At 43.2% G+C, this 23,934-nt stretch overlaps 1 protein-coding gene across 6 annotated transcripts in view; it reads left to right on the forward strand.

The window, feature by feature from the left end:
- Window positions 1-23,934, forward strand: part of LOC135919908 (DDB1- and CUL4-associated factor 11) — a 106,815-nt gene that overhangs the window by 72,183 nt on the left and 10,698 nt on the right. For all 6 annotated transcript variants that reach the window (XM_065453918.1, XM_065453920.1, XM_065453915.2 and 3 more), the window contains exons 9-14: window positions 1,857-1,980; window positions 6,628-6,685; window positions 10,285-10,377; window positions 21,728-21,820; window positions 21,886-21,975; window positions 22,435-22,498. In XM_065453918.1, the coding sequence (XP_065309990.1) occupies window positions 1,857-1,980; window positions 6,628-6,685; window positions 10,285-10,377; window positions 21,728-21,820; window positions 21,886-21,975; window positions 22,435-22,498 (522 nt within the window). The remainder of the gene's footprint in view (window positions 1-1,856; window positions 1,981-6,627; window positions 6,686-10,284; window positions 10,378-21,727; window positions 21,821-21,885; window positions 21,976-22,434; window positions 22,499-23,934) is intronic.

Here is a 23,934-nt window from a genome sequence, read left to right on the forward strand (position 1 = left end):
TAAGCAGTGCCAACTTCACCCTCGATGCCTGTACTGATGAGGGCGGTGGTTAAGTAATGGAAGCGCCAGACAGTTGCTGTTCCCGCCCAAAAAAAAGCAATAATTTGATTATCACAGCGTGATCAACATCTGTTATGTTGCTAGGGGATGAAGATTTGGCTACATGCACTGACTGTACTATTGTCTATCTGTAGTAACAACATGACAATTAATGGTAGAGATACAAGCTGACCAGGTTGCAAGCAAGCACATGTGCATGCAGCAACACATTGACAAACTTGGCCAATTTCTTATGCGATCACTTTCAAAGCTACTTTCACTTTTGCAACATTTCGTGTGACTAATACTGGACTCATCGACAGATGACAGTGTTCCTGGCACTGTAATTAGACAGCGTGCTTGGGACTTGGCGAAGAATTCCATCGCTCATGGACACCAATGCGTCTGACACTAGTGACGCGCAAGTGAATGTATCCTCGAAAGCGGTCACCCGAGAATACAGTACACTTTTCATGGCCACTTATAGAATAAAAGCTTGTTTTCTAGTGAATCCAATATTTCAGACTCCCGATTATTCGGACTTTTAGGCAGTCCCCATCAAGTCCAAATTATTGGTCAGTAGCTGTAAAAAGGGGGAGAGGGACACACTATGTTCCCATACCAGTAATCTGAGAGGTCTAGGCTTAACACATAATGTATGCGAAGAAGTGAAGTGGCAGTTATGCACCGAGATTTTAGTGACACAGTGTAGCTTGTAACCACTGCACCAAGCTGACTGGTGTGCACATCACTGGTTTGTGATACTATGTGACAACAACCTCCACTTTTCATGGTGTAGCGTAGGGTCCTGCTCAACACAGCCTTTGCCACAAAGCCTGATTATATTTCATGCACATCTTAAACTTCGATATAATGAGTTATGAGGTATAATGATGTAAATTTTTTTGCCATGTATGCTTATAGTGATTATCAGATATAGCAAAGAAAATTTTCACATCAAATGCAACTCCGTTGAAATGAAGTTCGATGGTGGTCATATTAAAAATTGATATAGTTATTTGTAGTTTTCAGGAATCGAGACTCCATATCGGGACCGCCATTTGGCAAGCAATCAAGCAAAAAATTGGAGGCAAAAATTTGGTGTTGGTAGTCCTTTAACCTTCTTCCCCTTTCTGACTCAGTCATGCAGCGTTACGGCTCTGACCAGTGTTATCTACATGTGACTGACCTGAAGGCGCAATATTACCTTTGGAAATCAGATTTATTGTTATTTTTCATTTTTTATTTCTTTTATTTTTGAAAATAATGTTCTACTTTTGAAATTTGCAGCACTTCCAGATGGTTGAAAATGTGCTCAAGAAAGAATTGCATTTCTACTTTGTTTTGCCCAAAAGTTAAAGGCAACTTTTCAAACTACCAGAAAACATTCCTATACCATTTTTGAAAAGCCTAGTTTTGATATGCAGACATGAAAACTTCATTATGAATGAAGTTTTTAGTGAAACATCTAGTTTCAGTTAAATGTCGAAACTTTTAGTGAAACTTCAGTGAAACTTTGTCATAGTATGTTTGGCTTTGTTCTTTCCTAGACCTTCTGAGGAACTGTAATGCTTTGTGGCTTGTACTGAATTAACTTCTATGGAATTTTTCAGAGGTCTTTTCGAAAACATTTTATCACTTTTGTTTTGCATATTTGTAATTTCAGTTATGCTGCAGTCTTTTTGGCGGCATTAATCTTTTTATGCAACCCTTTGCAATGCTTTTTGGCCCTGATTGTGCTGACACATCGCTGAATGGGCAACAGGCAAAACATTGCTGTAATGCTTATGATCTGCTTGCTTTTTCATTGTTATCAGTTCACCTGTGCAACGTTTTTGGAGAGCACCAGGTCCATGAGGCACTGCCACTTTGTCCCGAGGATAGAAGGTTTTGCATCTTCTCCTTGCAATTCTCTTGCGATGGAAAAGACATTCTTGGAGGGTAGGTGGCTTTTTCTTTGTACAATTTTTAGTTAACAACCAAATCTTGGAAAATCCACTTTGGTTCTGTAAAAGAAATTGTCTGGTTCTAGGGGCAGTTCTCATATATTTTTATATTGGAACATCTGATAAAGATCTGCTTCATTTGCAAGCGTTAGCTGCACCGCTCTTGTCTTATGCAGTAAAATCGCAGTGATATAATTCTTGGAGGGGTTGCATAAAATATTCATGTTGCTCAAATATCACATTTGATCTGTTGTAATGTGTCCTTTGTTCTAACAGTACAAAAAAAAAATAGCTGTACCTCATTATAACAAAGCCACACTGGCCATGAAAATACCTTTATTATATCCAATATTCATTAGAAGCATGCATGCAGATATCGACAAAAAAAAAAATCCGAAAGGGACTCGAGCAAGGTGCCTCCAATGGGCCAGCAAAGGGTCTCCTGCAAATTTTGATGACCCGTCAACATATTGCCTTGCCGATATGAGGCACGGGAACAACAATAAATTAAATGCACGTGCTCTGCATTGTCATTAATATGTAACCGTACGATTTGCATTATCACATCAGATTGGAACATTGGCTTGCTGACTGCTGTCCAACCAAGGCAGGCCACTTGCCAAAATGTGCACGCCACCAAAAGACTTTTCAGACATGGAGGGGACTGCACATGTATTCGTACTCCATTGCTATGGCCGCCAGTCCAGCCTGCACGTCTGATTTCATGCTCGATCACTGATAAGGTCTACGAGTGCAAACAATGGCGTCGAGATTTCCGCAACGGCGTGTCACTAGCCATTTCACCAGGTGCACTTCTTAGGCTGCTAGGCCTAGCAAGCACCTGTTCATTGAGAATCTGCTATTAAAGTTGCAGTTTGATACCAGTCAACATGACTGCAATTTCGTTCATGGTCACCATGTTTGTGGCGTCACATGTGCAGTTCATGTCCAAAACACCTTGTGAGGTCCGAAATTTCGGTTATCAACATTATAAATTGGATCTAGGGGTAGGTGGCGGTGCCACAGGAATTGTGTGGATCCGAATATCAGGCATCTCAAATATCGGTAGGCTTTATTTGATGTTCTTGCTACCAGAATATATAATATAAGGCACAAAAAAAATATTTTACTTCGCCAATGATATCGTCTTGGATCCCACATTTTTATTTTGTTATAGCAGTAGAATGCTCATTGAATTAAAGCATGATCAGCCAAAATTTATATTTACATCATTATATCAAATAATTCAATATATAAGCTTTCATTATATCGAGGTTCGACTGGATGCGACTTTCTCACTTCTTTGACTTGCTTACAGGAACTCATTGCTTATGCTTGAATATGTCGTGCACAACCAGGGCACATATTTGCACGTAAATTGCACGTGCTGGTATCAATCGAATGAAGTTTCTCGGACGGGCCAACACATTTTCACATTGGAAGTAGCTTCTAGCAAAGTCAGAAAACAAGACTATGTGTATGTCAAAACTTGCGTGCCTGTCGTATTCCTTAAGTCCAGACCACATGTATGCTTGCGGATGCACACAAGCTTGCATCCACGCGCCCACGGATGCGCAGACGGTGCGGCATGGCTCGTACGTGTTGAAACGTGGTGCGATCTCAGTGAATAGCTCCTCTCTGTTATCCTGCACGTGGGATGCCTCACGTCGGCGCACCTGGCTACGCAGATACAGCGCAGTACATTCAACTCTCAATGAAGCAAATTTACATCATCTAAGAAAACGCTTCTTCTTTCCTTTATGTGATGATCTAACAGTTATAAAAATATAACAATTACGTTTATAGATATTGAAGCATTTTCAAACACTGTCAATAACAAAGTACGAAGTGGCTTCTGCCAAGGCATCTGTGAGTGAGCCCAGTGAATGTGCACTATTGCACGTATTTGTGGATGCAAACCACCATTCCTCGTGAGACGCAGCAGGCGCAAACATCAGCTTGTGCTCATCCGCAAGTGTACGTGTAGTCTCGGCTTTAGCTGCACATGAGTAGCTTAAGTGCACCCATCGTGTGGGGCCTGCTTCGGCTGAAATACCTGTCAAACCTAATACTGTAGTGGCAAGTCATGTTGCAAGTAATCAATGACTGCACTTTACTTCCAGCTAACTGACAACCATTTGTGCAATTATGTTGTTTACACAGAAAGAAAACAGAGAACCAATTATTTCACTGATGTGCTTTGTTTTTGTTATAATGCTGCTTTCAGTGAGTAGTGAGCATGCAGCGGTAGCCAGAGCTAAGCCACAGGACTGCTTAAATCTTAAGAGGTCCTCACACTGAACTTATTTCATCGCTGCAACATTTGAACCATGCTTGTTTGCTGGGAGCTCTGACCTCAGACAAGTTACCAACTGGAAATTAGGAATATGTGCATATTCAACCAGAAGCTCTTTGCTATTTACTAGCTATAGCGGCAAACAGGACTCAAAAGTCAAGATATCACCATAACAATCAAAGTGAGGGTGCATGTACTTAAATAGCATAGGTACAGGGAATTAAATGGCAGCAACTTTGTTCATGGCTGCAGTAACATCTCTCATGCAAATCATGCCCAAGAAATATACTTATCCAGCAGAAAATGTTTGAAACTAATACTAGTCTGTGCTTTTCTCATACGCCACAGCATCCATCGTTGTTCAAGGTGTAGAGGACTGTGTTGTCAGTTGCTGTTCATCACTGCTGTAGCCACTGGTCTTCTGAGGTCAGCGTACCTGTTAACATTGGTGCGACAGTGTGGAGGTTTCCACAGCTCAGCTTATTTGACTGTAGATTGTGTGTATGTCTGTCACAGAATGGTAATACATGTGGATGAAAGGAAGGGCGGACAGACCAAATAGTGGCAGCTGTGCTCCCAGGGCTGGCATGTTGGCTAGGTTACCTGTCAAAGGCACATATAATCAAGGCCATGGCCCAGTGGCATGAAGGCTGTGGCAACAGTGAAGGGGCCAGCTGACCACATATTAAAACTTTTCGTCTTACTGGCCAAAACCTGAAATGTATTGTGGTTACCTCGCCACACTACTGCTGATGGCTGCGATTGTATTATCCATTCATAGAGGACCACAGAATTCTGGTCACATGCCGGAAGCGCGAGGTATTTGAGGACATAATAATGACTTCAAGAATAATGACAGTATTTCAATCAAGAATCTAAATATTCATTCCAAATTTTTTACAGTGCTTCTTTTAGCCCTATTTTCTAGTGCTGTTGAATAAGATCACCTCCGACTTCAATTTTTACTAAAGTCAATGTTCACAGCCAGGCACTCAGAGTCGTGCAGACTGTGTGGGAGCAAGCAAATTCGTTACTTAGGAGAGGCACATAATGACATTGTGCACAGAAAGCCTGGCTGTTGACTCTGCCACTTTAAGCTGTTCAGCAATGGCCATAATTGGCCTTGCAGAGTTCTCCCTCATCATGGCCTCCGCTTGCTGGAGAAGAAAATCAACTTTCTGCTGCATCTTGAAATGTTTTCAACTGGTGTATATAAAATTAAGTTTATTAAATCTCTCCCTTTGCACCGTTTCTGTGGTTGTTCAGTTGGGGGGATGGGAGACCAGTCTTGGTAGGGGCACATTCAGAGTCGTACATTATGGAGCATCCCATGTGCCTAAAGGAAACCAAGAACACATACAGTTAAACCTCAATATAACGAAGTAGGTAAAATCGGCAATTTGCTTCGTTATATTGAAATTCGACCTCTTATGCAAATAAGTGCAGTCATTGACCGATCTTTCTGACAAGGAAAGGGGCTACAGAATTTTACGAATTATTGGGCAATAAAAAAAAAGCAAATTTGAATGAGAAAATGATTTAATGAATTTGGGAGTCAGCGAGGAATGATACAGTTTCATGCCACGTCGAAAACATCTTCATATCAGCGGTACAAATTAAGTGAAGCCGGCCACTTTGTGTGCTTTCTGCCCCCGCAGCTGATAGTGTAGCCCGCTCGCACCGCGACCACTCTATCATGAAAAGCGCCATCAGCGAGGAGCCAATACGTCGTCTGCCTCTCGCTTCAACGAGTGACTGAAACTTGAGATTACGCAACCTCCAATACTAAATGCATAGGAAGACGGCTAACCTGATCCAACACCGTCTCGGCATGCCCACTCTGCACACACAGCAGATTACCTCTAAAGAAGGGTGCGCGGCTGTGTATGTGCTCAGCCGTGCTTACAGCCGTGCGCAGCCACAGCGGAGACGTGCGCCACAAATCATGAAGCCGGCGCCAACCTATTCCCCCCCCCCGGCCTTCTGCTCATGTTTGGTCGCGTTACGGGTACGAGTTCCCCTCCCTCTCTTTCCCTTTGCTCGCACATCATTTGACCATCTGCAGCCGCTGAAGTTTCCATTTATTGTCTTGGCATTCTCTTGTGGCAGAAGCGAAATTTCGTTATCTTGGAATCGCACACTAACACACTTTGTTATATTGAGGTTCTAAATACATGGTGTTCTATGGACAAGAGGTCATGAAAAGTTAAATACTTTGTTATATTGAGAATTTCATTACATTGAAGTTCGTGGTTTGTGTATGTAATCTAGGCCGATTATCAATGGTCCTGACCATGTGCCAAATGTATGTGTTTGCATTCTTAGTCTGTTGTTTGTTTGTTTCAGAGCAAATGACTCATGCCTCTATGTATATGACAGAGAGATGCACCATCGTTCCTTAAGGGTATGAAGCGTGCTGGTTTTACTGTGCATTCTGTCTTAAAAGGGCCCTGCAATGCTTTGTTATGAAAAGTTGGGAATATTTAGAAGCACTAACTGTTGGGTGTGTTGGCAATCTGTACTCAAAGAAGAATGGCACAAAGAAACAGGGACTATCTTGTCCCTATTTGTTAGTGCCATTCTTCTTTGAGTTGGGAATATGGTTGGGAATGCAGAATTTGGGGAAGGGCCATCTCCTTCTGAATCTTATCCAAGAAAATCTTTTTAATGTGCTTTGTATGAACAGAAATATTTGCAATCAAATCACTGCCATGCCTTTGCAGCTTTCCCTTCCTTTTCGTTGCTTGAACTGCACTCAGAGCTGTGCCACCATAGCAACACAGAACAGTGCTCCCCATGCTCCCCCGTGTGATCTCACCGAGGGTTTGTGTCAGTGTCCCATCGCAATATTACCACATTGGTATGATCTGACACCACCAGATGATACCATCGCCCAATCAGTGATGAGATTTCTGGGCTTTATTTCTGCCCAAGGCACAGTTTAGTCATGGCACTTAAGTGAATCTAGCTAATGGCCATCTTGTCTGAAAGTGCAAATAGAAATAGTATGCATAAAAATTGGTGATTTTATAAAGCACAAGCAGTCTCCTGAATGAAACCATAGGATCTTCTGCAGGTACCAAAAATATAATCTCAGATGTTCATGACAGTATTGTCTAGCAACTCATTTATATATTTGGTTCAAAAATATTACAGGGCCCATTACTGTGAGATTGTCTATATGTTTCTGAAGGTTCCACCATAGCACTTGTCAAACTTTAATGTAATAATATGTTACACTACAGGGTGTTCCAACTAAATTTAGCCAAGGTTTAAAAGATGAGCCAACTTCTGTATTAATGTGTATCGTCTTCACCGCACGCCACTGTGTTGCTCTGTATGATGGGAGGTCAGGACTCCTCAAGCTGATTTTACAGCTTTTTATCTGGACTCCTCGCAATTTTTTTTTTTTGCAGAATAAATTTTAATTTCAATATGCCACTGCACTGTAAGATCCAATTAAAATTACATTGTTAGCCACTCAATGGAGCACTTTACTAGTTTTAAATTTACTTAAATTTAAAGGTAAACTTCTGTTGAGGAAGTTGTATAGTGTTTAGGAAAGTCCATGTCGCCACTTTTTAACTTCCTATCTATTAATGCAACAATGTCGTCTGCATCATAAAGTCTATAAAAAATGGATTAGTTAATCTTAAAAATGAATTAGTAGAAAATGAAACTAGCTAATCTTCAATGATATTAACTTTGACAATACAAATAGTAATAACAAATTCCTATGGGTCTGAACTCACTGTCGCAACAGTTACTTCCTCCCAATTCCCCCGCTTTTGTGCGATATTCCTCCCATTCTGTGCAGATTCCTCAAACTGTACCTAAAAATGACAGCGCTAGCATAACAATTATGTAAACATGACGACAGTTGCATTAAGACAGTAGCAGCATGATAACAAACTGTCAGCGGTACGCTGACATCAATGGCACAGTGGCAACAGTGGCTTGGTGATAGTGATGGCACAGTGACAGCATGATGACTTAAATACTGTTGCAGTAAAATGTTGCATGCATAAAATGTTGCTGTATCCTATACTAAATAAAGTATCCTTCGATCAGGGCAATGACTACCATTCCACAGCATAGCAGAACAGATTGATGAACAAAGTAAACCCTGTTTCAAGCTCTTCAATGTTGTTACAGTAAAATAGTGTGACTTGCTCCTACACAGTGGACAACAGCATGCTTTTAGTCAAGTCCTCCTATGGTGCATTAGCGTATCATTAAACCTTAATTCAAGTGTACTTGTTCACGTTGGTTGAGTTCAAGTTGAATATCTGCAGCATCATGCTGGTTTCTCCAATAAGGGATAAAGTTTTAAGGGTTTTAAAACCAAGTGCTTTGCAACATTTTTAGAATGTAAAATGTTTACTGCATGTGAAAGGGAGAAGTACTGTGTCACTTTACTACATACTGTAATGTGTGTAGCAGGTGAGCTAGAAGTTTAATTCTACAGAACCATTCAATATCTACTAATTTAGTGCCTCTTGTCTTCAGCATTCTTGTTTTCTTTGAAGGCATGGTTTAAAGCTGTAATGTATATATGCTAATTGTAAGTACATCTCCTTAATTGCCAAGTAACTGTAGAGGAAGAGGAAACAGATCTCATAGAAACAGATCTCTTGGTGAAGGGGAGCACTGGTGACTTCATTGTCTTGGAATACAGTCAAAGCTCAATGTAACGAACATGGATATAAGGAATTATCAGATATGACAAAGGAAATCTAAAATGTTTATCACCGATATGAGCATGTAACGGATATATGCGTATTACAAACATTGCCTATGCCAAAAGTATTTTCCTGTTGGATGCAACACTGTTATGATGAGCTTTGACAGTACATCTATTGAAAAAGATGGAAGCAGGTGATGAGCAACCATTGGTTTCATTGGGAATGGAGAAAATGGTAACAGTGACAGTGGTAGTGAAGTCATCTGGTAGGTGAATGAAGTAAAAGAAGTCGCAAACCCTTGTGCTATACTTGAGCGACTGTTGCTTGAAGAAATAAGACTGTTGCATTACCCACACACCCACACAACTTCCATTACTCCTGTCATGTGGCTTTGTATGTTGCACTGCTTCACTGCTTCTCTTTCCTTGCTCTGTCACCCTCAATCCCCAGTTTCCCCAGGAAGGACATGCCACCTCACATTCTTTCCAAAGGTTTTGTTAGTGCATTAGGGTGTTTAGATTTTGCATATGAAAAGTTAGGGGATGCGAACCACCGTACATAAATGTGCCTTTGGGTACCCAAACCAATTTCTGCATGCAGAATCTAAAACTACGTATTAAAAACCTTTGCGAGGATATGTATGTGCCCACCATGGTTTCTATTACACCATTTCCAAGATAAACCAGTCCCATAACTTGTTGACACCTTGAATTTTGGAGTTCTAGAGTGATCTATACAATGCCAACTTGTTTAAAAAAAGTACGGAGCAAGCTGTACGATAAAGTGATTTATGTGGAGCTTTGTGGTCAAAGGAATGCACAGGAGCAGTATCCTTCACGGAGATCCAAGCCTCTCAACCCCCCCACATCCCTTTGGCACATTCACAGCACGCCAGCTAGCTGCAAAACCATCAAAGCTCCCAAGCATCCACTCTAGATTACATAAATAATTGTGAAAAAACACAGAGTTTGTGCAGCTATTCGGAGTTCTTATGTTTGGTTGGCCATATAACATTGTTCCAGAAAGCTTTACTTTCATGCTCAGCTCTGGGATCTATAGGATGTCAACATTGAGGCAAACTAGCGTTTTAACTCAACAGTGGGTTGCCCTTCTTGCCCCTGCCACCTTCTTCGAGTTCTTATGTAACGCCATGCCAATGACATTGCATGTACATTAGCCATTTGATTTTAGTTCCACCTTCAGAATCAGCGTATACCACAAACTATTCCTCAACCACACTAGAGTTTATTGCTTACACTTACACAACACGTAGAATGTAATTTGTGTCCTTTATACCTGACGTTCCTTTCTCTTACAGATACGTGCCCATGATGGAGATGTCAATGCTGTTGCATTTGCTGACAAAACCTCACAGATCCTCTTTAGTGCAGGAGATGATGGCCTTTGTAAGGTGGGTAAAAAGAAGAAAACGAATATTTTAAAATGTGAATGGAGCTGTTTACCTAAGGGTGGAAGTGCTGCACCAATTGCACCATCCTACGCCAAGCCATCCAGGCTGCATCAACCTACTCCAAAGTTAGAATTTTGAAAGCAGCTGAATTTAGCAGCACGCGTGCCTTCAGTGGCAACCATGTAGCTGTTGCCATCTGGTAGTTTGCGTTCAGCATGCGAATTCAATCGAACTTAATCCATCTTAGAAACCATGTTCGTAGATTGACAAACGACGAAACCCACCCTTCGAAGACTCGTGCACAATAGGAGAGAAAAGACAACCACACATACTGGGGTTAGCAACAGAGTTTAATGAAACATTTGGCTCAAAAAGAAAGGAAAATCAGTGCACGCATACGCCATACAAAACCAGGCAGTCATAAAAAAACATCAGAAACATCGGTGAATGACACATTGTAAAGAAGGCATTTTTCCTAAAAAGCCACTTCTTTGCAAGATAGCGGTAAGGAGAGTGCACTCATGCACTGATTGTGACTGTGTTCTTAGATTTGGTAAGCTTCAATGACCTCTCTTGCATTTCGTGGCTCCCCTATCAATAATTTGGGTATCTTCATAAACAGGATGGCAAGGGCAAGTTCAGCAGTGAGCCGGCAAGTTTGCCCCTTCACCTGACGCACAGACGTTTCATGTTCTTTTAAGCGAACATTGGCACGACATCCCATCTGTCCGATGTACACTTTACCACACAACAACAGTATGCGATGAACAACATTGGTAGTGCAGTCTGTGAATTTTGAAACATGGCAAATAGTGCAAAGGCTCTAAGGTTTCCGATTTTCAATCCTGGCACAAAGTCTTGAAACCCTACATGGCGCAGAGAACACAACTCATACCGTATTTACAGGACTGTAAGTCGACTCGAATGTAAGTCGACCTCCCCATATCGCGTGTGACAGGGAAAAAAAAAAAGAGCATACCCGCGGGCGCATTCCATAACGAAAATTTATTGGTAGCTGGCATGGTCACTGGACTACGACTACTCAGTGCTGCTACGGTCCAACAGCACGTCGCCGTCCTGTGAAATTCCACATTTGCATACATAAGTTCCATTTGCATACATACATAAGTCCACGCCGAAAGCGCCCAACCACACAGAGCTGTCAGAAAGGCTCTTTTAACATGTCCAGTTGGCGTAAGTTCACGGTCTTCTGCCGCCAACCACTCGTATTCATGGCGGAGCAGGTCCTTAAAATGCGAAGATCCAAGCTTGTCTCACGACCATGTCGCACATCACTGGCAGGGACAGCTCACGCATTTCGACGACAATTGCCGCAAGCTTGGCCTTCAGCTCCGGAAAGCATCCCGACTTCAGCCCGTGGAAACCTCTTCGCTTGCCGTCACAGGTGAAAATTTTGCTTCGCTGCCGTCGCCACTTTCGCACCACCCATTAAGAAACATCAAACTTACAGCCCGCTGCGCAGTTATTTGTGTCTTCAGCGTAAAGGATGGCAGCCCTCTTCAATGCTGCTGTGAACGTGCGCCGAATGTTTAGTGGACTCGGAGCACTCGTGACGACTGAGGAAGCACAGAAGCAGCACGTGACCGGCACTCGAATCGAACGCATGGAACTAAAGAGCTACAGGGAAGGAGAAACACGTGAGCCATAGTGCACGAGCCGCGAGCAGTGTCTGCTCTTCTATGAACTATCGATACTCCCCGCAAGTGCCGCAGTTCTGAGGGTACCGCCGCTAATGGAACAGCGGCACTTCGATGAACTATCGACACCCCCACATGAGTGCTGTGTGTGCTGTAAAACTCTCAAAAATGTTAAAAAACCTTTCCGAAAAGCGAACAAATACGCGGGATAGCGGAAAGCTATGGGTGGGGCTGTAGAGCAAACAAAATTGAAACTGCGTTGTAGCTCCCATGATATCCCGCTGGTCTCGCTTTTTTTTTGTTGGTGCCATGTTTTGGTTTTGATTTTAAGTCGACCCCCCCCACTTCAGATTTTCAGATTTTAAAAAAGAGGTCGACTTACAATCGTGTAAATACGGTATGTTATGTTCAGTGGCAACTTTTCACATTGTGTGAAAGCTTGTGAATATAAGGAATAACTTCCACTCACTTACATTCCTCATTTCCACATGTGTACCCTACCCTCTGTTTCTTTTTTCAACCTGTTCAAATTAGTTTAGGCTACTGCCTTTCAAGTGTTATCAGGAAGGCCAGCTGCCTTTAGACGCTGGATCTGCTCATCAAAATTTTGCTGCATTAAATGTTGGCAGCTTTTCTTGAGGGGATTATTAAAACATAGTGCTACTATCCCTCGCATTACTAATTTCGAATCTGAAGACTCAAATGGTAGAGGCTGGTTCTTAGTACAGGGGACGTACATCCAGCAAAAGTGTCCAGTGTTAGAAAGGCCAGTTTCAAGTCTAAAAACCTCATTGCATTCTCTGACGCCAGTTCCTTGGGAAAATTTAAAGCTTTGCTGCATGCTTTGAATGAGTTAAGAATGTCATATGATGCCACATCTAGGTCCGTAGAATTCTTCGAGTTGAACAAAATTTCAAAATCATCACCTGAAGACCTTTGTCACCCTATAGTCAACCAACGAGCAACTCAAAGCATTGTCAAATTTAGAAAGAAAAATTTTGCACAATATGGGTAACACGTAGGACCTAATATAAATTCCGTTCTTTTGGACAAAGTATCCTCAAATTCATTGAATGTCCATGACAAGTACATTGTTATAAGCTGCAGGAACGTGTCAACAGAGAGGCCACCGGTATTCTGGAAAGAGGCTGCTCCATTTTCTTCAATAAGCTCACGAACCTTTACAAACAATTCGGCATGTGTCGCTGAATAGAAAAGTTCTTCAATGTTTATGGAGAACGCTGTGTTAGCAACAGGCTCTTGTTCACGCAAAAAGTCAATGACACAGTCCAAAGATCTGACGGCAAAAGGGTCTGAAGTAACTAAAGTATTGAACTGGCATTGTAGATACAGTCCCACCTGTTGCTGCCAAGTTCCCTTTCTCCGTCACAATGGCTCTAAGCAGGCAAACAACTTTGTCGGTCTTTGCTGCAAAGAAGATGGTAAGCCTGTCTGTCTTTGTCTTGCGTACTTTCTTTCCTAACTTTTCCAAGCTGAGCTCCTTGAGACCATGTCTTGACTTTTGGGAGTTTTGGGATTACTTTTTTGAAATCCTTGTCAACCACTCGCATAGCTTTTTCCGAGAACAATCTGCGTGGTAGCACCACAAAACGACTTCCTTTATCAGCCTGTAGAAGGTTAAGGTCATGCTCACGGAAAAGCGAATGACTGGGCATAGTGAGTGTTCACCACTTTTGCGTGGCCTCTCACCTGCTCTCAAAATTGAATCCACTCCCTCGGAAATACAGTGTTCCTTTTCCTCCGAAGGCACTTTGTCGGCGATACAATGCAAGAGAGGTCATTGAAGCTTACCAAATCCAAAAACACGGTCACAATCAGTGCATGAAATTTTACAGGACGAGAAGAAATGTTAGAGTTTTGAATGTTGAATTACAGAATGGATGAAGAACACCAACAAGTGTTTGCTAGACCAGCATGTTTGTATAGTCAAAAAATCTATTAACCTCTTTTCTGTATTAAATAGTCTTCATGGAAGCTGTAATTCTTGTCAACAAAATGTGCTGGCAGCGGTGAGGGCCTGCTGACATCCTTCACAGTGGAGTAGAGGTGACAGCACGACACTTGTATTTTCGTCTGTGCTTTTCCGATACTACACACATTTTCTAATTCCTTTGTTGCCAGTGAGGTAGCTGGGAACTACTCACTCGCCACAATGTCCGAAATGTGAAATCATTGTCTGTCGAAACCACTGTCACAATCACTGAGTACTGCACGCACATCGCCAACATAGCATCATGTGGAGCACATGTCTTCAAAAAAAAAAAAAAGTGAAGCATTCCAAAATAGTTCCCTACAATGGTTCCCGTTATAAAATGATTCATTTCCAAGTGTGCCACCACTTTGTTTCAATTGCGAGGTAACACCACTTCTGTGCTGCATGTTCGCAGCACTGCTCGCTGCATTTCAAGGCTTGCTTGAATTAACTGGTGCACAACCAATCACTTCTGAATTAAAAAGCAATTGATGTCATTGAATGATGTATACCTACGTTTGATGGCGCCCTCTGGCAAGTCAGAATTAATTTAATTTATCGAATGAACATGCTTTTACTTTATAATGGATATATGTGGCAGTTAGGCAGTGGTGTGCTAGGAGGACCAGCGAATTGACAGCGACAGTGACCATGTCTAGCTGTCACTCTTTTCATGGGGCAATTTGGAAAAAATAGTCAGCATCAGATTTTTCAGACTTCCTAGCGACCACGAAAACACCCCTAAAATTCGGCAGTTCAAGAAAATGAATGCATGCTTTTTACTGCCAGTAAGGGCTCAAATCGCCACAGTCGCATCTCAAATAGCTCTGAAGGCCTGTCAGTATACTTGTTACGTGTATTGTTGCTCGTACTGTGACATGAGACGGTGGGTGCACACGCATACACTCAAACCCCATGATAAAGAAAGCCTGAGACAACAAAGCCCTCACCACAAAAAGATATTTTCATATCCTGGTGAATGCCCATAGGGTTCAATGCATTTTGTATCTCTCGACAATGAAATGCGACTAAACTGCAATCCCAAATCAACGAAATCTGACAGAACATTAGACCAATTTTACCTACCTCTGTAATGCCAGTAGAGCGCTAAAAATGCCCAAATCCAATTTCTCGCCACTTAAATTGCATAAAATGTCATCACAGTATGCTTGCGAGGCAAATGTTTACAAATATAGTTGACGTTCTTGACAACAGACTACGATAATCCAGTGAAAAGGCCTGTTATATCCAAAGTCCATTCTACCTGAAATTAGGGTCGCGGTATGTTAAATAAATAGCGAAACTTTGCATATATTGTTTTGTAACCCGTAAATGAATGTAAAACGATATGTATCAGCGCATGCTGTGGCATTGCAAATGTGCGTAGTGGATGAGCATAGAGCAGCGGAAAGTAAAGTATTCAAAGGCAGAGAGGCAGAGAAGGTTCACGTCCTTAGAGAAGATAAAATGGTGAGTAGCCACTCGTGTCATGGCTGGACGGGTTGTAGGCGAAAGTAACATACAACAAAGTAGCATCCCAATCGTGGATGTCTGATGTAATGTACATTGAAAGCGTATGTCATAGTTCAGTTCAGGGGCTGTGTGAGCCCATTCAGTTGCCGGTGATAAGCGGTTGGGAGCTTGTTGCTGGTAGAGCATGAACGAAGGACGTCCTTGAAGACGCGGGACAAAAAGTATCTGCCTTGTTTGGTCAGAAGCTGTTGAGGAGCGCCATGATGCAAGATGATGTCACAAAGAAGAAAGTCGGCGACATCCGTAGTGCAGCTGCGTGGGAAGCAGGTAATGGCGTATCGCGTCACTTAGTTGGTTGTTGCCTGATGTAGAGGTTGGAAAGGGACCAAGAAAATCAAGCCCAACATGAAAGAACGGTCCGGTGGGGATGTCGATAGGATGAAGGAGACTGGCTGTAATCATAGCTGACCACTTGCGCCATTGGCATTGGTCACAGCTAGCGACAAATCGTTGCACGGACCGGTAGAGCCCAGGCCAGAATAAACGGCACTTGACACGGTCATAAGTACAGGTTACACCAATGTAACCAGCGGTTGGCTCATCGTGAAGCTGGCGGAGAGCAGTTAACTGCAGACGGGCAGGCACAACAAGAAGACATTCAGAGCCGTCAGGGTGCATATTGTGGCATTATAAGGTGCTGTCGTGAAGGCAGAACGAATGGAGTGAAGTGTTGGGTGTGGCAGAGCTAAGACTGTCGATGATAGAACGTAAAGCCTAGTCGTGGCATTATTCGTCCCCTATATTAAGCAGGTCCGAGATAGACGAGCTATAAGCGTCGATGTCTTTCTCGGTGACATCAGGGGAATCCACAGGATGCCGTGATAGGCAATCAGCATCTTGATGAGGTTGACCAGACATGTGCACTACCAAAAAGGAGTATTCTTGGAGGCAGAGGGCCCAACAACCAAGGTGGCCAGTAGGGTGTCTGAACAAAAAAGCCAACAGAGGGCATGATGGTCAGTTACAAATATAAAGGTGCGGCCAAACAGGCAAGGACGAAATTTGGCTACAGCCCAGACAAGAGGAAGACACTCTCGTTCTGTGATTAATTCATCTGCGGTGCAGACAGGAGATGGCTAGCACATGCAATAATGCAGTTCTGTCTGCACTGATGCTCGGTGAGGACAGCACAGATTCCATGGCCGATGGCATCTGTGGGTGCAGTAGGATCAAAATGCGCTAAAATAAGATTAATCGTGAGGGCATCGCTAAGTGCCAAAAACGCAACAGCTTGGAGCAAGCCCCGTGTAAAAGTAATGTCTTCTTTGAGGAGCGCAGTAAGGGAACGCACTGTGTCACCGAAATTACAGATAAATGGTGCAAATAGGAGCACAATCCAGTGAAGCTTTGTGCATCTTTAACCAAACCAGGTATAGGAAAATTTTTCACGGTGTGAACTTTTTCAGGACCAGGTGAGACACCCGCCGCATTGGCGAGATGGCTGAGTCCGAAACACGATCTTGAGGAGTTGAGCTGGAGGCTGGAATTGTGGAATACCTCGAGAATGGTGGAGAGACGCTGAAGATGGCTGTCAAATGTGGGTGAAAAAACGATGACATCGTCAAGGTAGCGCAAGCAGGTTGACCATTTGAAGCCACGAAGAAGTGAATTCATCATAGGCTCGAATGTGGCCAGCGCATTGCAAAGACCAAAAGGCACAACTTTAAAACCATAAAGGTCATCCAGAGTTGCAAACGCATTTTTTTCGCTGTTCATAAACTGAACGGCAATCTGCCGATAAGCTGAACAAAGGTCAATAGACGAGAGATAATGGGTGCCATGAAGACAGTTGAGTGGATTGTCTATACGGGGCATGGGATAAACGTCTTTCTTCGTTATCTTGGCAACGTGTCAATAATCAACACAAGATCGTCAGTTGTTGTCCGTCTTCTTGACCAACACAACAGGAGATGCCCATGGACTACAGGACGGTTTGATGATGTCCTTGGCCAGCATTTTCTCTACTTCTTTTTGGATTATGTAGCGTTTAGCGGTGGAAACGTCATAAGGGTGCCGGTGAATCAATTTTGCATCGCCATTTAGGATGTTCTGCTAATGGGCAATTTTCGAGCTGAAAGATATTGAACAAGACGGCAAGACCCGACGAAGATCTGCTTGCACAAATGGGAGGTCTGCACGTATTTTTTCGAAATCAGCACATAGCGGCGTGATGGCTCTTAAAGAGCCTGAATCACTCCAAGGGCCATCACCGGCTAACACAAGAATATTGCGTTCCTGCAATGATGACACGGTGGCAAGCGTGGTACCAGCAGATGGCACATGGGTAGATAATCCAAAGTTCTAAAGAGGCAGGCAGGTTTTGTTTCCGCATACGTTGACCACAGTGTGCGGGAGGACGACAGTGTACATCAGGACCACGTCGAGAATGGGGGAAACAACATATTCACCATTGCACACAGAAGGAGAGAGGCTTGAAGGGACGTATGTTGCAGCTTGCGGTGGCAGATGGAGGAACTCTACAGAACATAAGTATCTGGGAGTGTTGTATATTACATGGGCGTAAAAAGGGACTTCCAGTTGAAGAACACCTGTGGAGCAGTCGATAAGGACTGAGTGCATTGAGAGAAAGTCTAGGCTGAGGATCATGTCGTGAGGACACTACGCTAATATGGAAAATAAAACAGTGGTCTCATAGCCAGCAATACATACTCGGGCAGTGCACATTCCAAGAATGGCAGGCATGCTGCCATCAGCGACCCGTACTGTGCGCTGCATAGAAGGCGTAATAACATTGTGGAGCTTAGTACAGAGAGCAACGCTCATTACTGAAATCTGCGCTCCGGTGTCTATGAAGGCCATAACGGTAACGTCGTCCACTTGAATGTCCAGAAGGTTTCAGCGCATAACTACAGTCAACAGAGGATTTTTATGTCAGGTCACTGATGCAGCATCAGCTCCGGGAGCTGCAGGGCTTTGTTCTTTCATGTATTGGAAATACAGATACTGATACACATCTTGCCAGGTTATCATGATACAGATACAAGATACCTAAAGAGTATCTAAGATAGTATCTAAAATACATGTATCTTCGATACTGCCCTGCATGACTGAACTCCTGTGTAGTGACACTGGCCTTTCTACCTAGTCCCAGCTTGTGACAATGCGTTTACAACATTGCACCGTCACCTCAGATTGCCACCTGTACTGCACCATTTCAATCCCATGGCTCTCGCAGAAGTCCACATGGACGCCAGTGGCTAAGGACTTGGTGCTGTGCACGCTCCGCGCAAAAGTAGGTACAGCGAATATGTAGTAGCCTACGTGAGCAAGACACTCGAATTACCCCATTACAAAAAAGGAGTGCTTGGCTGTCATTTGGGCCCTTGGAAAATTTCGACCGTACCTGTATGGCCATCCCTTTGATTTTGTTACCAACCATCATGCCCTATGTTGGCGGTCAACATTGAGAGACCCATCAAGCCGCCTTGCCCGCTGGGCCCTCCAGTTATAGGACTTCAACACATGCATTGTCTATTGGTCTGGCCATAAACACACCAACACGGACGCTCTCTTGCTCGCCCATATCAGGGGACACAACTTGCCTTTCTGTCATCAACTCGATGTTTTTATCACCAGCGCTCATCGATATGGCTGCGGAGCAGCACAAAGATTTGTGGATTACTGCTCTTTTGGACTGCCTTTCTAACCCCTCAGCAACTCGCCCTTCCCATGCTCTCCACCGTCAAGCTTCTCACTTCGCGGTATTAAATGGACTGCTCTATCGTAACAACTAGGATTCCAACAGTCATAAGTGGTTGTTCGTCCCTCGCCACCGCCGCACAGATGTATGTATGCTCTGCTTTCCATGCAGACCCACAATGCACCCACGCTGGCATCTTCAAAGCTTACACCAGGCTATGCTTGTGCTTTTATTGGTGTGGGATCAACACTTTTTTCCAGAGTACATCCGCTCATGTTCAGCATGCCAACGCCACAAGTCTCCTGCCTACAATCCTTGTGGTTCCTTACAGCCAATTCCGTGTCCCTCTTGGCCATTTGACTGCGTCAGCATCAACCTCTACGACCCTCTGCCCTTCACACCCCCTGGGAATCGCTGTATTGTTGTTGCCATGGATCACCTGACACGTTATACAGAAACACCTGCCCTCTCAACTACCACAGACCACGACGTTGCGTCCTTGCTCATGCAACACTTCTTAATTCGCCATGGTGTGCCCCGGGAACTTTTGAGTGACAGAGGACGTGTCTTCCTTTCCGAGATACTTCACACACTCTTTACTGCATGCCATACCATCCATCAGACCATTAATGCCTATCACTTGACTAACGCCATGACTGAGCGATTTAATTGCACTTTGGGCAACATGCTATCCATGTACATTGCATCCGACCACACCAACTGGGACCTCATTTTACCATATGTGACTTACGCCTACAACACCGCCTCACAGGCCACGACAGACTTTTCTCCATTCTTCCTCACATATGGCCATGAACTTTCCTGTACACTCCGCATGATTCTCCTTTACTGACCTGATCCATCTGAGTGTACGTCGCTGCCTGGGGCTTCCAAATATGCCGAGGAATGCCACCAGCTCGCCTGCTCTTTTACAACTGAAGACCAATGGTAACGAAAGTTTTGTCACGATAGTGACAGACACGACAGACCCACCAAAGCATATCAGCCAGACTTTTTAGTCTGGCTCTGGATACCTTCGACCACTCCCAGTCTTTCCTCTAAACTCCTCGCCATGTACCACGATCCCTACCATGTCTTGCAACAGACATCCCCTGTCAATTACATCCTCGAGCAGCTCGCGCCATCCGCTGACTTAAAGGGACACTAGAGGCAGACAGTAAGTCAAGCTAAAGTGATGCATTAGTGCTCGAGAATCTCTTAAGGTGCCAATATTGCGCACAGAGCCTTAGGAATCAAGAAATTGAGGTAAATGCAGGACACGATTAGGGACTCTCCCAGGACATTCAAGTGCTTGCCCGATGATGAAGGCACTCCTCATTTATGTTCTGTCACTAGTACTCAACCACTTGTTATAAAAACATCATTGTATTGCATTATAAGATGAAATAAAATGCTACTTCTCCTGTTCTAATTCATCTTTAGAAAATAGAACTCATTGACTTTACGTTTGACAATGACGCGGGCAGTTGAAAGGTTTCACTTTCACTTGACTCTGCACCGCCCTTGCTTTTGCATTTCAGTAGTTTTGTCATCACAAAGTGCTGCACTGGATTTGCTGCCTCACAAAACTTGCACAACCTGCAAGTAGCAGAGAATACCACTTTCATTTGATTTCGCGAGATGCCCGAATGGTTCACACCACTTGACCAAAAGCAGCTGCAGCAGTAAATCCACCGCTTTGTCTTAGCTCGGTTCCTCCATGGCCGTGTGTTTGCGTTTTGTGCAAAAAACCGTACCGCCATCTGTCGGCCGCCATTTTACTCACTGACTGCAGCAAGGAGCGGTGATGGGTGTATGCAACGTCAGCACACGCCAGTTGGGGGCCGGAGATTTGAATTGCGATAAATATATTCAGACCCTTCAGGTACAGTTTTCTCATAAACTAAGTCTTTCCTTGGCACGAAACAAGCGTTGCGAGGTATCTGGAACGGTATTTAAACAGTCCACGTCAACTTAGTATTTGCCTTTAGTGTCCCTTTATGGCCCCATGGATGCAAGATGGTGCATGTACAGCAACTCAAGACTCAAACTGTACTACAACCCAGTCGTCCTCTCCTCCTCTTGAGTCACCAGGATGGCACTCTCTTTTCTGAGGGGGAAGTTGTGAAGAAGACAGGTGTTTGCTTCGGGCAAATCGTTAAGGCCTCACTCGAGGATAGAGCTCGCATGCTCGGTGCCTCAGGCTCGACCAATGGACCTGCCTGCCTATCATTGTGGCTTTGTAATTAAACTGCATTACTTAATGAATGTTTGATTGTGTAGTGGCATTCTAGTTTACTTACTCCTCCATTTTCTTGCCGTAATCCTTGGTTTCAAATTTTGCTAATGCTGTACTAATGCTATGCTTTGAAAAATAGATGAAACACTATAGTGCTGTGTATAGATAATGAAGTTCAAAAAGCCAGGTGTCTTGTGGCGAAGTGCATGCATATGTTTGTAACGTGTTTCTCTCTACTTGTGCTCTCTTTTGCATTATATTGGCAGGTTTGGGACCGAAGGACGCTCAGTGAGAGAGATCCTAAGCCAGTGGGTATCCTTGCAGGACATAGCAATGGCATTACCTTTGTTGATTCTAAGGTAGGTTATTAGGCACCTGAGTAGTGCCGTTGACAGTGTGTGTAATACTTCTGTGAACTTTACAGAATGATGCCAGGTACCTCATCACAAACTCTAAAGATCAAACAATCAAGCTTTGGGATATGCGAGCGTTTTCATCCAAAGATGGTATCCAGGTCTGTAAAACAAATTATTTCGCAGGTTCTTATAGACAGCTGCTTGGTTAAAATAGTATGCCATGTACCTCTCTTTTTTTTTGCCATTTGGTAACACGGCTATATAATATCACTTTTTGCTCAGAAGGTCAATTGGCACTGCGACTTTGCAAGTTTGCAGTATAGTACTTAAAAATTCTAGTCAGTGAAACAGCAATTATCGAGGCATTTGAAAATTTGTGACAAGACTTACTCCAACTGAACTACTTCATTAGCTCGTAGTTTTGTGGATGCAAATTGGCAACCGTATGCACACATTGACTACTTACCATCACACATGCAGCACAGCTTTAGTGCATACCAATGTGCCAAAGCGCTTTAGACGCAAGACCATGGCCTATTGCCAGTTTGAGTTCTTGCACTGTTCACCTCTTGTAAGCAATATCACAATTTTTTATTTGTGTACTTTTTGTGCTGTAGGCAACAAAAATGGCAGTAGCCTGCCAGAACTGGGACTACCGGTGGCAACGTGTACCCAAGAAACGTGAGTACTTGTCTGGAAATTCATTTTTCTGTGCACTGAAACATTGTTAATATGTGCCTGGTGGGAACATGGCATAACCACACTGAAAACCCTAAAAAGAAAGAAACACTGAAACCACCTGCATAACCATACTGAAAGCTCCAATAGTTTCACTCTCACAAATTAAAAAATTGTCATTCATATCATTGTAGCAGAATGAACAAGGGTACTCATTTCAGCAGCACGGGTGTCTGTGGAAAGATGATTCCATTTAATTGCTCGGAAGCATGACTTTTTGTATTTTACTTACACCTATGTATTGGCTAAATGACCAAAAGAAGTATAGCCCGAAAATGCCATGCAGTCAAAGCCAAAATTTTGATGCCAGAGGGGATAAGTAGTAACCCAATATGCTTATTAAGTCTGGCAACCCTACCAGCAAATAGGTAAAGGTGCCCCTCACAGTAGGGTTGATGGCGATAGGCTTTGTTTATGCTGTGGCTGCTGTTGTGCCTCCAGATTCAAGTCAAGCAAGAAAACGCTTAATGTAGGTCTCACGCCTTTTACAGAAAGCTGCAGGAAGAAATATATATGTTATACTCAAGACACCAAGGATACCTTTTTTTTAATAGGAAATAATTATGTATATGGGAACACTAAAAAGAAAGGATATTTCGTCGGACCTCGTGCATGCCACACACATTCTATACCTGCGGAATAAAACACGTCAGTTTAGGACTAACTAATGCGCATACTTTAGCTTCCACTGTCTTGAGTTAGTGTGACATCAGCGTAATTTTGGCTTGTACACTTAGACCAGAATCTGCATCACCTTTAGTGACCAGATTTGTAGCAACATGACTTGCACTCTTTTTAATTTAAAGTTCTTCTGTCACGTTTCATTCTCTCAGTACAGTACAAAAGCACTTGCGCAAGATTTCAGCAACCAGTAAAACAAAAAATGTAAAAAAGGGACAATGCTTGTAATGAAACATTGTAGAATACTGGCATGTATGCAGAGTCAGAGGCTAAAGCCTGATGTTAAGGAGCTGCATCTGTGGTGTGGCAACCAATTATGTAATTGCGTAGATATGTATTTCAAGCACTGGTAAAAGGAATGTTTGGGTTAATAAGTGCATTTAAAAGCATTGGTAGCATGCAACAGCAATGCCAAAGCCAGAATTATTGCTGTAGTGATCCCTGCACTCTCCATAAAAAATCTCTTGTGGCATCAAAAACACTGTGCATCAGGGCAGTTCAAGTGAAACTACGTGATAAAAAGTGATAATGGTACACACTAACCGGTAGTCTATGGCAGGCCACTATGGCCTGAGCATTCAGCCAATATATTAAGCTCTATGGAGACTCTGTCAGGGATTCACTGCACCTACAGCATAACTGTTATTACCTCGTAAATGGGGATGAGGCACTTAAAAAAACTTCACTACTTTTTTTAA

Source organism: Dermacentor albipictus, chromosome 1, assembly GCF_038994185.2.
Source record: "Dermacentor albipictus isolate Rhodes 1998 colony chromosome 1, USDA_Dalb.pri_finalv2, whole genome shotgun sequence".
Lineage (NCBI taxonomy): Eukaryota > Metazoa > Arthropoda > Arachnida > Ixodida > Ixodidae > Dermacentor > Dermacentor albipictus.